The sequence below is a fragment of the Medicago sativa genome, chromosome 1, assembly GCF_051527215.1.
Source record: "Medicago sativa cultivar Bolivia chromosome 1, Bolivia_mono, whole genome shotgun sequence".
In the NCBI taxonomy this organism is placed as follows: Eukaryota; Viridiplantae; Streptophyta; class Magnoliopsida; order Fabales; family Fabaceae; genus Medicago; species Medicago sativa.
In genome coordinates, this window is record NC_140749.1 from 10,837,042 (window position 1) to 10,853,217 (window position 16,176).

The 16,176-nt window shown below is 34.6% G+C and overlaps 3 protein-coding genes across 6 annotated transcripts; 2 read left to right on the plus strand and 1 right to left on the minus strand.

Annotated features, from left to right (window-relative positions):
• The first annotated feature begins 580 nt into the window (after positions 1-580).
• On the plus strand, positions 581-1,507 carry LOC146952583 (putative inactive poly [ADP-ribose] polymerase SRO1). The gene has a single exon (XM_085739924.1). It carries the CDS (start codon positions 581-583, stop codon positions 1,505-1,507), a length of 927 nt encoding a protein of 308 aa, XP_085596050.1.
• Positions 1,508-2,394: 887 nt separating this feature from the next.
• Positions 2,395-3,829, plus strand: LOC146952584 (putative inactive poly [ADP-ribose] polymerase SRO3). Its single transcript, XM_085703496.1, has 3 exons — positions 2,395-2,729; positions 2,816-2,934; positions 3,546-3,829. Exons 1-3 carry the CDS (start codon positions 2,471-2,473, stop codon positions 3,648-3,650), a joined length of 483 nt encoding a protein of 160 aa, XP_085559622.1. The 5' UTR covers positions 2,395-2,470; the 3' UTR covers positions 3,651-3,829.
• A 422-nt stretch (positions 3,830-4,251) lies between these two features.
• LOC146952585 (DNAse I-like superfamily protein) lies at positions 4,252-14,851 on the minus strand. Of its 4 annotated transcripts, none has more exons than XM_085703453.1 (16): positions 14,763-14,851; positions 14,250-14,658; positions 13,233-13,399; positions 12,546-12,611; positions 11,416-11,468; positions 10,550-10,631; positions 10,385-10,416; positions 9,101-9,182; positions 7,468-7,560; positions 7,347-7,379; positions 7,172-7,260; positions 6,222-7,072; positions 5,939-6,120; positions 5,665-5,750; positions 5,342-5,426; positions 4,252-4,553 (listed from the first exon to the last, which is right to left on the minus strand). In XM_085703453.1, exons 1-16 carry the CDS (start codon positions 14,844-14,846, stop codon positions 4,470-4,472), a joined length of 2,478 nt encoding a protein of 825 aa, XP_085559579.1. In that variant the 5' UTR covers positions 14,847-14,851; the 3' UTR covers positions 4,252-4,469. The 4 variants fall into 4 exon arrangements, with proteins under 4 accessions (XP_085559579.1, XP_085559567.1, XP_085559574.1 ...); XM_085703441.1 differs by having other exon boundaries at positions 4,252-4,647; XM_085703448.1 differs by having other exon boundaries at positions 5,933-6,120.
• Positions 14,852-16,176: the final 1,325 nt, after the last annotated feature.

Genomic DNA, 16,176 nt, shown 5'->3' on the forward strand with positions numbered 1-16,176 from the left:
CACACAGATAGTTGTTCAAATAACACATTTCTAATATTTAATACAAATAAAATAAAATTTTGAAAAGGTAGGAGAGTGAACTTTAGTTCGAATCTTTGACTTAAATAATTACTGGTCATACTTTATTTACATACTTAAATAATTTACATATTGAAATCAGGATTAAGAAAAATACAGGATTTCAGTCTTATTTATGTGATCAGGATTTCTCTATTGGAAATGGTAAGGGGTCCAAAACATTTATATGATATTTATAATTTTATTTCAATTATTAAATTATTAACTTTTAGCATTTATAAAAAAAATTATATGGTAAATGCAACTTTAATAACAAAAAAAATATATTTAGTAAAAAAACAAAAAAAAAATATATTTGAATATATCAAATACAAGTAAAAAAATCCCCAATTAAACTTTGTGAGGTTAATAATTCTCATTAAAAACCCATCCTCTATATAATACAACTTGATCACTCCTACTTCGTAGTGCCTCAAAACTATACACTAAATTCAGTTCAATTGAGTTAAGGTTCTTGTTTCATTGACAAGAAATTATATCCCAGTCTAATTCATCGTCATCGATGTCTTCACCATCACCTCCACCAACATCACCGCCGTATTCACCATCGACTCCATCCATCGACTCAAATCCAATCCATTGTGTTGACGACATTTGTTGTTTTGATGAGGCCCTCTTCCATAATGATCACAACTTCGCACGCAGTGACATGCCAGTGAGAATCTTATTTTACATGAACAATAAATGGCATGATTTTGAGGGTGAAACCCTAAAGTCGTTATGTTCTGGTTTCACAAGTGGCATGACATTGTTGCCCCTAGAAATTCAAGGTGGCTTATACAACTTTGACTTTCTACGCATGCAACAAATCAATCTTTACTTTGGGAATTGGAGATCCATTGCTTGGATTGATGTAAAAGGTAACTATTTCTTTCCCAAAAGATTTATTGAACATGATTCATCGTCGAGTCTCTCAACAGATAATATAATAATTCAAGATGTGGCGAATAATAAGGGGAAGGGAGAGATTCTTCTCGAGGAGATCTCCGCTAATGGTTGTGGTGGTACCAAACAAAATAGTTTGGCTCTAACCTCGGAATTTCCCAACGCAAAGAAATTGATGAAGAATGACCCTACCTTTACGTACACAGTTGATCTTTTCTTCTCCAACATTTTCAAAATTGATATGCAAGCTGTTGTCACAGATATTCATGAACTTAAGATATCAGGGTCTCGTGACAGGGCTTGTTGGGATGCTTTTGAGAAACATATTGAGATGACAGAAGCTGTTCGAGGTAAGGCTAATGTCGTTTATGCTTGGTATGCAGCACCAGCAGAGAAAGTGGCATCAATCTTATCTCATGGGTTTGAGTTAATTTCGGACCCTCCTGCCATGCGACCATCACTTGGAGCTGGTATTTTTTTGGCTGACTTAGAGTCACCCCAACACAGGTACTTAAATAATTATCTTAAGAGTGTTTTTGGATGAAGATATATTATGAGATAATGTAACTTTAGAGAGTAATTTAAATTCTTCAGTGTAAATTGCATAGTTTGAATGATAAATTTGGAGAGTTATTAAAATAAAATATTTTATGAAGTATTTTATTAGTTTATAGAATTTCAAATATATCGTAAAAACTAAGAATCTAAAATTTTCTTCTTACTTTATACAATATGAACCTCAAACGGTCCTTTTACTTCTTTTTTTTCTTCAAATCATCCAAATTGGGGCTATATGTTTCAAAATTTACACTTCAATTCTTATTTATTTTCTATTTTTACAAATTGATCTGTATACTTTTTAAAAATTCACAGATTGGTCTCTATTTGTTTTTTAGAATTTGTAGATTAGACATTAAAATTTTCAAAAAAAAAAATGCACATTGGACCCTAAAATTGTTAAAATTTGCAAATTACCCCTCCTAATGTTGAAAATTGGTCCCTCATCTTTTCCAAAATTTTAAATTCAATCCAAAACCTTTAAAATTCTCACTTTAAACCTTCTTTTATTAGACATTTATACTTTACCCCAAAATTTATAAAAATTAAGAAATTTAATTCGTCTATTCAAACATACAATTATAAATGAAGGAAATACATTTGAAGCATTTAAACTGCTTAGAATTTTTCTTATTTCGCTAAAATTTCCATTAGCTCATTCATACACACCATAAGATTTTTTTTGTTTGTTTTAAATCATTAGTGGATTGGATTTGATGTGACCAGCAGCAATCCACACAATGATTATGTCAATAGTTGTTAGATTGAAATTGGGAACGTATGATTTTGATCTAACGACTAGCAACATAGTTAGATCAAATACATTATGTGTTGAATGAACCTAAAAAGTGGTTTTTTGTTTATAAATGTGACCGGAGGGAGTAGTTAATTGCATGGATCGTTGACCGCATCAAATCCAAATCCCATGTTTGATGTGAATTAATGATATATGAGCTTTTGTTGCAGTGGTATGCAATATAAGGTGGATAAAGACCCTCTGAAGCATATTATACTTTGTCAAGTTGTATTGGGAAGTGTTGAAAAAGTGGAGCTTGAGTTTCATCAATCTTGTGCTTCCCGAAATGAATTTGATACTGGCTCTGATGATCCTAAAAATCCTAAGTGGTATGTTGTGTGGGCCAATGATATCAACAATCGTATACTCCCTATATGCGTTGTCACCTGCAAAACCTCTGCTATTATGCCTGGTAAATATGGAACTTTTACCCTCTCCCTCCTGAAGTTTTAAGTTTGCCAGTTTGGTGTATAAATTCTTCTGTTTTATTTTTTGTAGTGGACTGGAGCATGTTTACATATGATACTTACTTAAGCCCCAGGGTGATGTTAGAGATTAAGAAACGGATACCTATTGTCAAACTCCCTGCACTTCAAGATATATATGATAACTACAAGGTAAGTTTTTGGTTGTTTTTGTTGTCTTGTTTAATTTTTTGGTGATAACTTCCATACCTCAAAGTTTTATTGGATATAATACCTAATACTCAAGGTACCTTGTTTTAGGCCTTTGCTTGTACTCTTTTTCCTCCTATTGCGGGCTTAGTGCGTCTTGCGCTTGCCTTGCTTAATAATATTATGCTGATTCAAAAAAAAAAAAAAAATTGACGTCACCCAGTTTGGATAAACAGCTTAATTTGAAGCTTATAGAATAATCTCTTATTATGATTATATAGTATTTATGTATGAGCTATTTATAAATCAAAAGTTAAAATAAAGTTAAACTATTTTCGTATAAACTATAGGTTGTTTTCATAAGCTGTTCTTTTAAGTTCTCTTAAAACATCTAACAAGTGTTTATAAGAATAGGTAAACTCGAATAACTCAATTTAACCATACCTTATAGTTAATTGGATTTTTTTAGTTATATTTGTCTTATGAGTACTACTTTCCAACATTTTTCATGGGTAGCAAAGACTTCTCGTTTTTTCCCATTTGATCATTTATTTATTTTTGGTACAATGTTATGATAAACATGCTTTCTTATAATTATTTGTGGTGTGTTTTAGAATGGAAGAGTGGCCGGAAATGTGTACGAGAACCAGTTGCAGACAATTGTCGGTGATCAAATATTTAAGGATATAATGAAGGATGTTTATGGTGCAGAGTGGTAATTGAGATTATGTTTTTTTTTTTTTTTGTCGAATTAAAATAAAGCATCATTGATGCCAATGTAGTTCAAGTTTAAGCAGAGAGATATTGGGTTTTTAATAGATTATTACTATGTTTTGAAACCATATAGTACCTTTGAACAGTTTATGTGAAATTTGATGCACATATGTTTGCTTGATGAGCCTTATAATTTTTGTAGGACCTGTTATTTAGTAACATGAATGAGATAACTGATAATGTTTTTGAAAAATATTGGTCAATATTGAACGAGAAAAATAAAATTTGAACCTAATACTTGTCCAGATGAACCATGCAAAACAAATTATGCTTGCATTCCTTATATTTATCAGATTCATCATGCTCACCCTATAAGTGTTACCGTCAATCACAATTCTTGGCAATCCATCTGGAGAAAGAAAGCTCTATTGAATCAAACCAATCGTCCATCAACCCTCTAATCCTCCCTGACAAGTGACAACATATGTAATATTGTTAGCTTGACAGTGAGGAAGGGCAGCTCTAATTAACACCAGAGAAGACGAAATTGGTGACTCGCTCTGAAAGGAGAAGATCATATTGAATAGTCAACAATCAAACAAAAAGTTAGCTGAATAATTTATGCTATGCATCTTAAATAACGCAGAAGAGCTCAACATAATCAATATTATTACACATTTACAAATAAATAAGACTAGCCTCTGGACAACCTTTTGTTTCGCCCACAACATAAAACCTGAAGGGGACTGTTACACGAGACCTAGCACCACATTTTAAGATCTTACAATGGCAAATGCCAACAATTTATTCATCCAAGTAAAAAGCTATACAGCATCCTTGCTGATGGCAGTACCATCTTCCAAGAAAGCCAGCTCTGAAACCAAGGCAATATGATCGCTACCCCATTTCTGCACAGTTATGGAACGGAAAAATAAATAAATGCACGTCGCAACCAACAGTAAGGAGTACAAGGAAAGATAAGTGCATTTCGATCATGAGGACCTGTGATCATATATTGAAAATATAAATTGTACTGAAACATGGGTCCAGTCAGGCAGGATCTCAACCAGTATGTTTTAAACTTCAATAGAATATGATTTTGAAAAATTGAGGTAAAAAAATTATTTGTCCTTCGTAATAATATTTTAAAATTGAGTTAAGAATATGTTTCATTTTGATGATAAAGTAAAACCACGTATGATAAGGAAATGTAAACAAAATGGTGAGTCTCATGGTCTTGTAATCAATTTTACTCGAGAAGAATAGTTAGAAATAGTTGCTTTCATTAAAATCATTTATACCCACCCTAAAATTGGTTTTCACCACAACAATTTTGTAACCAAACACATGAGAGCACCCGCCCTCCCCTGGTGATTTAAGCATATACTCCCTCCGGTCTTATTTATAAGAGAAAATTATGTCAACAAAAGTTAATGTATTTGGATTGAATTTTTAACTAGATACATCAACTTTTGTTGACCCAATTTTCTCTTATAAATAGGACCGGAGGGAGTATACTAAAAAAGTACATCATTGAAGTCGTAACATTAATCCTATCTTGACAACAAGAGCCTTTTGCTGGAATGTGAGTAACATCATCTTTATGGTAATGAGTGAAAGACTACTCCCTAGATAGCATCCGTATAAACCTATCCATCTGCTGACTTTCAAACAAAAACTACAAATCGATTCTTACCTTTGTTGGGTATCCTTGAGTGCTTTCCATGACTCGTTTAGGTATTGGAGCAAGAACTCTGGTTGTTTGCAGACCTTCAGATCGCCTGTGTGACCCAGATCAAGGAAAAAATGTGTACTTCTGTCAACTACTTTTGTTCAGAGTTAAGCATACATTGTGTTGTGCACACTAGTTTCTTTTGAATGCTAATATTTAAATATATCTATCAATAATGATAATTGAAAAAACATAATGCAAAGCAAGGACACTTTTTGATGGCATGCTTATTGCAATGTTACAAATCAAAATTCAAAATAAAATAAGCACGGAAGCTTCATACTTACCAAATATAGTCAACAGTACCCAAGAAGCACTTATTGTAACTAGTTACCAAGGGCTCACCATTGGGATCTCTAGTCCCTGAAGAGTCCTGCACATACAAAAGAATGCCGAGGACAATGACAAGAACATGAGAGAGCCACAATTTTAAAATAAATATGAAAATGCCAGTAAACAGCAGCTTTTAAATATGAGTACGATGTGCCAGCTTATCTTATAAAAGTGAATTTAAAAAGGAAAAGAAAAAGAAAGCAATGCAAGCCATTCTTTTACATCTACCATAGCTTCTGTGTATGTGCTCCTAAGCGATAAAGGGTGCTCCAAGAACGTGCACTCTGCATTTCCTGTTGCAGTTTCTATCTCAGCAGGGGTCCACAATGATGGATTATAAGTAGTTCTCTCTGCATCAATAGATTTGGACATCAGACTTGGAGATAAGTCATCCTCTGTATCATTGCTTTCTGCAGGCGGCATCAAGTCATTAGAAGCAGAATCCAATACCCAAAACTGATATGACTTTCAAGATATGATTTCACAGATAGGCCAAATTCAATATCAATACCTTCTCTGGCAGTATGCAGGGCATTTATGAAATCAACGGCATCTTCACCAATATTCCCACTGTTTACATCGGCTTGATCTATTTCATCAAAGGAAAATTTCTCTAGCTTTTCATTTAACAAAAAGTCAATGTTGGTAATTTTATGTGATTTGTCAACTAGATATTCAGTTGAAGATGAATTCATTTGGTCATTAGCAATGGCCTCATACGATGAGCTTTCTCTATACCCTGGATGAGGGGCATCAAAATCATCAGAAACTGAAGTATTGCTGGATGGTTTATTTGACGATACTTCTAGGTTAACAAGATCTGTTGACTCAATATCTATCTTCGCCTTTGAAGCTTGATCACCTTCTTGAAGAGAGGTTGGGGAACAGTCAGACTCCACATGTGTAGTCCCTTTATGGTCATGCAAGTTGGACTTCTCACTTGATGATTCTTGATCTGTAGCTGAGATAGAATCTGATATACGTTCTGTGCTTCTCATTCCAGTTGGGTCAGTGTGAACTGTATCAAGAGTTGAAGATGTTATAGGTGTGACGTCATGAATTTCATCATCATTTATACCTTTATTATAAGAAGGATTTGGCCCCTCTTTCGTGCTATCAACTTCATCAAAAATCTTATTATGGTCAACCGCCTCCCGAGTATCTTCTCCTGCACATGTATCAGTCTCCCTGCTACACTGCACATCTCTCTTATCAGACATAACCATAACAGAGCGAGTATTTTGTTTATCTAAACTGCTACTTTCAGTGACCGGATTCTGCATGTCTGACGAAGAACTATTTTGTTCAATAGTACTTTCAGCGGCTATGGCCTGAACCGAAACATTAGCTGATCTTCTTTCACTGCATTAATTTCGATGATTTTAGCATATATATATTGATTATAAACGCAAGAAATGCAACACATTTCATCACACAAACAAAGCAAATGCATAAGTCTACCTAGCTTTAGGACCATAGGTCCATGGTGCTCGAATTACAGCAGAAGCTTGCCCTGATACTTTATCCCTATCTATTCCAGACAAATCTAGCTGTGATAATACAAAAATATTATATCTGCATCTTTGTATCTGTCAATCATCAAAGTCGACAAAGTAAAAAAAACTAAAGGGTGTACCTTTTGTTCTGCGATAAAGTTGTACAATGGACTCTGCAACAAGATAATGAATGTTAATGCCATACAGGCTACGACCGAACTTTACAAAATGATACTGAAAAGACATAATAATAAAAAATACCTTAGGCGTACAATTAAAATCCCCACACATAATAACAGGGGCATTATTCCAAAGTTGAGAAACAGCTTGAGTCTTATCCAGCAGAACTCTGACCTGCTTGAAAAAAATATGAAGCGAAAAGCAATTACAAGAAGAATTAGAAATCACATGATGGCAGAGTCAGCTTGAGAATCTGATATTATCAGTTCTAATACGGATATAATCAGAGTCAGATGAGATGTCAATGTTAATAGAAGGCATTTTTTTACTCAATTTTCACAGGAGGCCAACATATATAACATATGGATTTTCACAATTCAGTTAAATTGCACATATTTAATGGTTCTTAGCTGCATGCAATACTGAATTGGCAATTATAGAGGGACGAGTTGATATAAACATTAAAATCAACGGGTTAAAATAGGTGTAGGCAGTAAGTCGTACACCTAAACATACAACCATTTCATGCAACCAATACTTTTTTTAATCTCAGATGGCAGCACGGACCGTGGAGCGCCTGAACCCAAAACCGCTAAAATGGCATAGTGGATAACGGGATGGCAGCTATTGTGAAGACTAAAAAAACATTATACAAACTAAACTGTGTTGTGTATGGGAGATGGCAGTTTGTGGCGAAGGCCCGGAATCCCGCAATATCAGCCGCCTTAACCCGCCATATTGTTTTCCTGCCATATTGGTGAGGTCAAAACCCGCCATGGCGCCGCCATAACCGCCATTCGCTAACACTGACTAAACATAAATTCCAACAGTGTACAAAATTAAAGGGGTAATTATAATTGAAACTTATAATTAACCTTTATAATTTGTCACTAACATTCAAAATCAAAACACAATCTAACTTAACTATTAATTCAAGTTCAAAATGTATTCAAAATCAAAACGCAATATAACTTAACTACCGATTGAAGTTGTAGAAACGCATAGCAGAACAGAGCATCTCTAATTTATTTTTTTTCTTGAAAAACTAGGGAGGTATGGAAACTTAAACTTTAATCTGGAAATGACAAAACAGCCCTAAAAAGTTTAAACTTGGATATATCAGGGGGGTAAAAAAAGCATTAAAACCCTAACCATTTTGCGGCCACCAAAGGGTTATTTTGCCGCAATTTGACTGCAATTTGCAGCCACTACTGCAAAACGTGGATACCCAGTGTTAACTGTTAAGTACTGCACCATAGGCTATTCCAACTTCACTATAGTGTCGCTATTCACAACATACCCTCTTACTGATTACAATACACTAGAAACAAATGTTTCTATTTTCCAATGAAGTACTGAAGTATGGGGTGGAATTAAAAATTGCCGAGGATTGTAAGAAAAATTATTGACAAATTATGTCATATTTTTCAGACACAATATTGACCAATTACAAATATATCAGGCCTTTAAACCATAATAAATAGAGAAAATTAGGACCATTGTCGTATGCAGTCTGCATTGAGAATAAAAGTAGTGGATGAAAAGAAAACCAAAATAAAGAAAAATTTAGAATGAAGTATACAGTGTCAATAGCCATCAAAGTAAAAGAGCATTTTCATAGCATTAAATAGTGATGCATCCAAAACAAACAGTATAAGTGGCACAGAGGGTTAATCAAAACAGGAAAATGTTATAACAAACAGACAGTGCATACCTGGCCAAGCTTAATTTCTCCTCTATTCGGATTGTAAAGCACATGAATGTTGCAAACCACAACTTTACGAGAACCTGTCAAGCTGAAGAATGCTGCATTTGTGTTATTTTGAGCATACAAAGATATTCACCACTTCATAAAATACGAATGATAACTTAAAAACAAAAAAGAAACCCCATAAGGCTATCAACACCCAAGTCATTAGAACAAAAGTTGCAAGCATCCTAATACAATCAAGGCTCAATTAAAATAATTTCGTGACCTTGTGCATCATTCTAAAGCTTTATGTCAGCAGCATAAAATACTCTTGTGAACCTAAACACGGTCTCTTAGATTTAAGGAAATTCTATCCAAGCTTTTGAAACAAGACCACAGTTATGTTGACCTTAATTAAAATCACATTCTGGAGATAAATATAAATGTTTTAAAAACCGGACCGGCTGGTTCAACCGGGAACCGGAGCTGGTACCGTCTTGGTCTGCCTCAAATAACCGCTGGAGGGTCAAAACCAGATAAAACCCGGAAAACCCTGATTGAGCCGTCGAACTGGGTCCGGTTTGTGGAAACCACCCAGTCCAGGGAAATGCACAATTTTCCCCCTTTTTCTTTTAGTTACAAAACGGTGCACTAGAAGAAAAGAAAGAGATAATGGTGGTGTGGTTGCAGCTAACAGATCGGGGTTAACTAACTGATACTAATAGAAATATAAAAAATTTATATTTCTAATAGTTGGTTAATGACATAGTATCAGACGGAGTTTGATATTTTTTACCCACGTTCAAAACTGTTAGGCTTTGTTTGGGAGTTTGGAGGGGAAGGAAAGGAAAGGCTTTGAGGGGTGCAAAATATGAGGAAAAATGGATAAATTTTTCAAATTTTTTGAAAGAGTAGTTTTTTAGAAAATGATAAATTAATGCATATGCTTACTTTATTTTTAATTTTAAAAATATTATAACAACATAGATTAAATTTGAATAATTCTTATTAGCCCTCCAAAACCCCCCAAAACCCTCCTCAAATACAATTTTTTAGTTCCTCCAAATGAGGAGGGTTTTGTATTATGAAGAAAAGTTAACCCCCCCCAAACCCTCCTTCACATTTTCCTTTATTTCTTATACTTGCTCATTCCTTTTTTCCCAAGCCTTCCCCTCCCTTCCCCTCCAAACTCGCAAACAAAGCCTTAGGCTTTGATTAATATTAAACTGTTAGGTAAAAAATATCAAACTCCATCTGATACTAATAGAAATATAAAAAATTGATTGGCCAAGAACATGGAGTAATTACCTGGGTGGGAGAGATCCATTTTGATTAATGCACTGTTCAATGGATTCACGTATAATACAAGCACATCAATAAACGGGTGAAAAGTAGGCTAATCGAAGATTTACAGTTTGTCTCCATAGAAATTGAACAAGTGAAAAAAAGGCCAGTATGGGAGTTTTTATGTACCTCTAGTACACATATTTGAGCAACATTGTCTCTGAGTCCCAACTTATTGAACTCAATGCATTCTTCATATACCAAATTGAACCTATGATAAAGCAGGATAAGCAATATTACTATTTGTTAGAAGCACGGAATGAGATAGATGTTGAGTATCAACAAGATCAAGAGTAAAAAGTATAAAAGAAAATAGCCGCAAATAATACCAAAGTTAGTCCAGGTTATGATAGGAACTGGTTCAGATTCAGATTATTAATAGAAAGAAAGAACACACAACCGTGAATATTCGAGAGATCCAGAACTCTCCCAATTCTAATTCCCACAAAATGACTAACTATCCTCAACCCCTATATCGCTATTTATCGGTAACATGCCTTATTTCCCTATCTAAATCCCCAATTAACCTTAAACTAACTAACAAAAGTTGTTCTATCAGTTTACTAGAGAGTACTACTTTGAAAATGTTAAGAATGTATTACTGAATGATCCCTCAAGGCGTAGCTCATGTGGTTGAGCTGGGACACCTGAAGGAGTTCGAGAAGGTGGTACAGGGTCCACATACTAACATAATGTACTAACGGCTAACATTTGTTTATAAAAAGAAAAATTACTGAATGAAATTAAAGCTTCAATATAACAACTTGACAAGTCTCTGGCTTAATTATTATATGATGATTGTAGATTAGTGCCCTATGATAATAATATTGTATGTTTCAGTGATAAAAATAATGTGCAAGGCATAAGCCAAATATGAGGGGGGAGGGAGCATGTGATTTTTTCCAAAAGATAATCGCTATGTGCATGAATACAGTGAATCTTTAGTCACTATCAAAGAAAATAGATCACAGTTTGATAAGTAGCATCCAGATAACCTTGATGTTCGCCAAAAGATTGCACAACCATCAACTGGATTGCCCGTACGCATCTATAAGTACAGAAATGCCGTTAGAATTCATAATGAAGCATAACAATTCATTTTTCATTGCAAAATAATTGATATACCAAACCAAAATGAGAATAATCGTATCAAAAGAAATTAAAAAAATAAAAACTGCTGAAAGTGATGATCCAGAAGAAAGGTCACTCCACATCACACGACAAGTTACAACTTGTGGAATATAGAGAGAAGTGGAATGTGGAATATAGAGAAAAGTGGAAATACTGCCAATCTATCATTATATGATACACACACTTATACAAACATGCTTCTCAAGTAAAATAGCAAAAATGGGGTATCTCTGTATATTGTATGAATGGTATGCCAACCCTTTACTTTGTACAGGAAAGTAAGGTGTGTTGGGATTTTTTTGGTAGTTAGAGTACTACTTGTACTTCATCTAAATTGGTGGATCTATCATCACTTGTACTTATATTCCATCATATTGAATAAAAGTTGTTTGCTGTTCAAAAAAAAAAATAATAATAATAATAATAATAATACAAACATGCTTGATGATTCTAAAGTAAAAGCAAAGTTCTCTGTTTAAATAGCTAGCCAATATCAGCATTTCTACTCCAAAAAATGACAGAGAACTATAAAATCCCAAATGAAAGGGTATAAATAAATATTATGTAATGTCTGACCGCTACATGGATTAATCAACATTGTAAGGTTCAAACAAGTATTAGTTCCAAAAATATATCATTGATAGTTTGATTATCACATAAGCATAAAAATGATGTCATCTTAACAAAGTTCAAAGTTGAAACAAAGCCTGAGAGAAAAAGAATAATACTAATAAAAAGTGGCACCAGCAGCACTACAACAACAACAGCCAAGCCTTATCCCACTAAGTGGGGTCGGCTACATGGATCAAATGACGCCATAGCGTTCTATCAAAAACCATATTTGGATCCAACTCATTGACCACTAAATCTTTTCGAATGGTTTCTCTAATGGTTTTCTTAGGTCTTCCTCTACCTCTTTTAACCTGACAAAAAAAATTTACAGTAGGAATGCTTATGCCATGTAGCTTTCAAACATATAGCTCATCTAACCAACCTTCCAGATGCCTCTGTATCCCTTAAACTTCAAATCCTCCTCCAACTCGTGAAACCTATCAACCTCCTGGAAAATAAGATCAAAAGGGAATTTTCTTTAAATTCTACAGTTAATCATGTGCAGTATCCATGCATGTAACACAATTGAGAAATAATGATGATATGATCAGCAAAGAAGGCATGAAAAAAATTCCAAATTTTGCTATTTTTCCAAGTTTTTTTTTTTGAGAGAGTATTTTTCCAAGTTGATATTTTAGTTTGGCAAACATATTTCAAAATCATATATGTTGATATTGTTTAATTGGAGAAAAATTATATAAGCTAATATCATTATTGTTTAAACTCGCATATAATAAATCTCAAAATTAAATAAATCATCCACACCAACGGGTACCCGTGCGGATGCACGGGTATCTTATTGGTGTAACTCAAAAACCATGTTTGACAAATTAATGTAAAGCATTTTTTGGAAAATGAGGTAGAATTTGTGATGAGATGTAAAATTTCATGTCTGACGCCAAAAATTATAAGTGAAGAATCTCTCTTGCAATATGTCATTCTCTTATGTATTACTAACAAGCCCAACCAAATTTTACAACAGTGTTACAGTGTACGGTCACAAACATCTCAAATAGCATTTTTGAGCAAGAAGTTAGCATTGCGGCATAATATGTAATAGATTGATAACCTGTAAACACATGATATCGGCAGACCACAAGCCAAGCTCCAAAATAATTTTACTCTTTCTCCACTGCCAGTTCAACATGTAAGAAGGTATATGATAATAAAGTTTTCTCCAGTGGTCCATAGCAAGGTAGTCCGCCAATATATTATAGGAAAGGACTTTAAACCTTTCTGTTGTACAAAGAAAGAAAAAATACAGAAGCTAAATTAGTATGAAGATGAATTGATGTAAAACTCCATAACAACAAATCATGAGCAACAAAGAGCGGGAAAGGGGAAGAGTGATAAACAATCAACCTCAAACCTATCGTCCTCTCACTCACCAAATCATCAGAGATTTATAATATTTTCATTTATGTAGTAGATTTAGCCCTGAGCCTCCTACTTTGGACATACTTCTAGCAAAAGATTGAAATGTTGAACCAAGTTTTCTTCTTACCACCCTCATTTTTCAATTAAACTTGTGTGCTCCATCCATTAAGCAATAGCATAGCATCACAAATTTAGAAATGTCATTTACCAAACCATGTATCTCGAATTGTCATTTGATTTCTTGAATTAATGCCTAAATGCATGCGGTTTTTCCTTGATATTAACAAGTTTACATCTCACATTAATTTTTTGTAATCTGACAGATTTAGGCCCTGTTTGGATAAACAGCTTAATTTGCAGCTTAGGCATAAGCTATTTCTATAACAATAAATAAAATAAAGTGTTTTTGCATTTGCTATAAGTTGTTTTTATAAGCTACCTCTAAAAACTTATGAAAATAAGCTAAAAACAGTTTATGAATATGTCATAAGTTGTTTCCATAACTGCTCCCCAACAGTCTCAGAGTGTTTATGTCAGTAGATATAAGCTCGAATAAATCAATTCAAACACGCCCTTCCACGACCGGTAAACATGAACGATGCAAAATAGCAACATTATGAATTCAGACTACTAAAAATCAAAATCAACCTAATCCCTTAGTTTTAAACCAAAATCATAATAAAATCACATAGTACAAGAGTGAAGTTACCACAACGAGAAGGTGGTGGCGTCAATGCATTCTCCCATTCTCGATAATCCGCAGGCTTTGAAAAATTCTGCTGCGGACGAAATTCACGTCGGTTATCATACGGCGGCCGAAAACGCAGCGGCGGAGGATGAGGCCGAGGATTGTAAGAAGGATTCTGATATTGAGGTGGTGGGTGAGGACGAGGATTGTAAGGTGGATTCTGATAATAAAACGACGGAGGAGGATGACGATGAAGATCGTAAGATGGATTCTGATGGTACCGTGTTTGATTCGCAACATTTTCACTCTCACCTCGCCGGATTGCTGAATTGGAGTCGCGGACTGACTGTAAGTGATCGTCTCCGGTAGCTAAATGGTCTCTTCCGCCGGAGTATGAACGGCCGGAGTATCTACTTCTGTGACCTCGGTGCTGCAAAATTTGAAGGAAAAAAAATGAATGCGTTGTTAGTATGAAGGGGAGAGAGAGAGAGAGAGAGAGAGAGAGAGAGAGAGAGAGGTAGAGAGAGAGAGTACGTAGGGGCGTGAAGACATTGTGGCGGTGGAGAAGGCGGCGTCGGTGGCGGCGAGGAAATGTAGAGACGGAGAACTGCGTCGCATTGTTTGGGAGTGAAACTGAAACTATGAGAGTGGAAAAAAGCGCGTCAGAAAGTGAACTGGCGCGTTTATTCACGCTCGTTTTGACGCGTGAGGTGATGCACGAATCTAGATGAACAAAGAAAAAATTAAGTATTTATTTTTTGAGAGGAAAAACGTATATTTTTTTAGAATTGATTTAAGAATCAAATAATATTCTCTCTAACCCTCTTCTTTGGTGGCATTTAGTATACACACTGCACAAATTTGTGCACAATACACAAGTTTTGGAAGGTTAATTTTCTACCATTTGGATCAAAAAAGAGCACGATTTTATTATGGTCTACCAACGCTATATTTTTTTCTCATTCTCTTCAACCTTGCAATCTTCCCCCTCCTGGACTGCAGTAGACCCGCCACCATTAAACCACAGGCTATGTTTTTTTTATTTATAAACAAGACTACACTATTATTAAGAATGGGTCGTGTAACAAAAACAAAGGAATAAAGCTTCATCTCTCTAATTCCAACCACAATATTGCTAAAATAAGTTATGGGCAGATCTTCATTACCCTTCTAATCAAAACAGGACAGTCACAGTCACTCTCAAATTCCACCTGTTTAAAGCAACACTCCACTGCCATACCCATGGTTTTGTACAAGGTGTGCGCTTCATCTGTCAGATCCAGGCGTTAACCAAGTAGCTGCTGCAAGGAGAAATTTGAAGCATATGGACCACCCTTTCTCCTTCCCATCTCTCTCTCAAACCTGATTTTGTCTGCTCCATATCAACAATTTTTTTTCAACTCTATCTGATTGAAATTAACAAAGCAACTAGAAAACCATGGGTTTTTTCAACTCTATCGATTAAATCTTGGATGTTAAAAACTTTAATTTTTTTTTCCTGAAAAAATCAAGTGCAGTAGTGAAAGATAGAGAAATGTTTCTTTGTATCGTATAAAACTTCCTTAGTGTAGATTTTTTGGTAACAACCTACAAACAAACATAATTATAATTGGATTTTTTTTTAATAATTAACAATTTGATAATAAAAAGGGAATTTGTATGAAGATGATGATGAGTAACAAGAGGAAGATAAGGAGGAACAGAACCAACATTGCTTGCTGCTGCTCTACTGTTGGAGAAAGTTACTGAGATCCGATACTGACAGACTATAATAAAAATATGCTCTCTAGTTGATCTAATGGTCAAAAACAAATTGACCTTTATAGTACACAAAGTTGTTTGTGATGCACAAATTTGTGTAGTGTGTATCCTAAATGCCACCCTCTTCTTTGTATGGTGACTTTTAGGGTACACAAATTGTTAAATTTGTGTACCCATACACAAACAC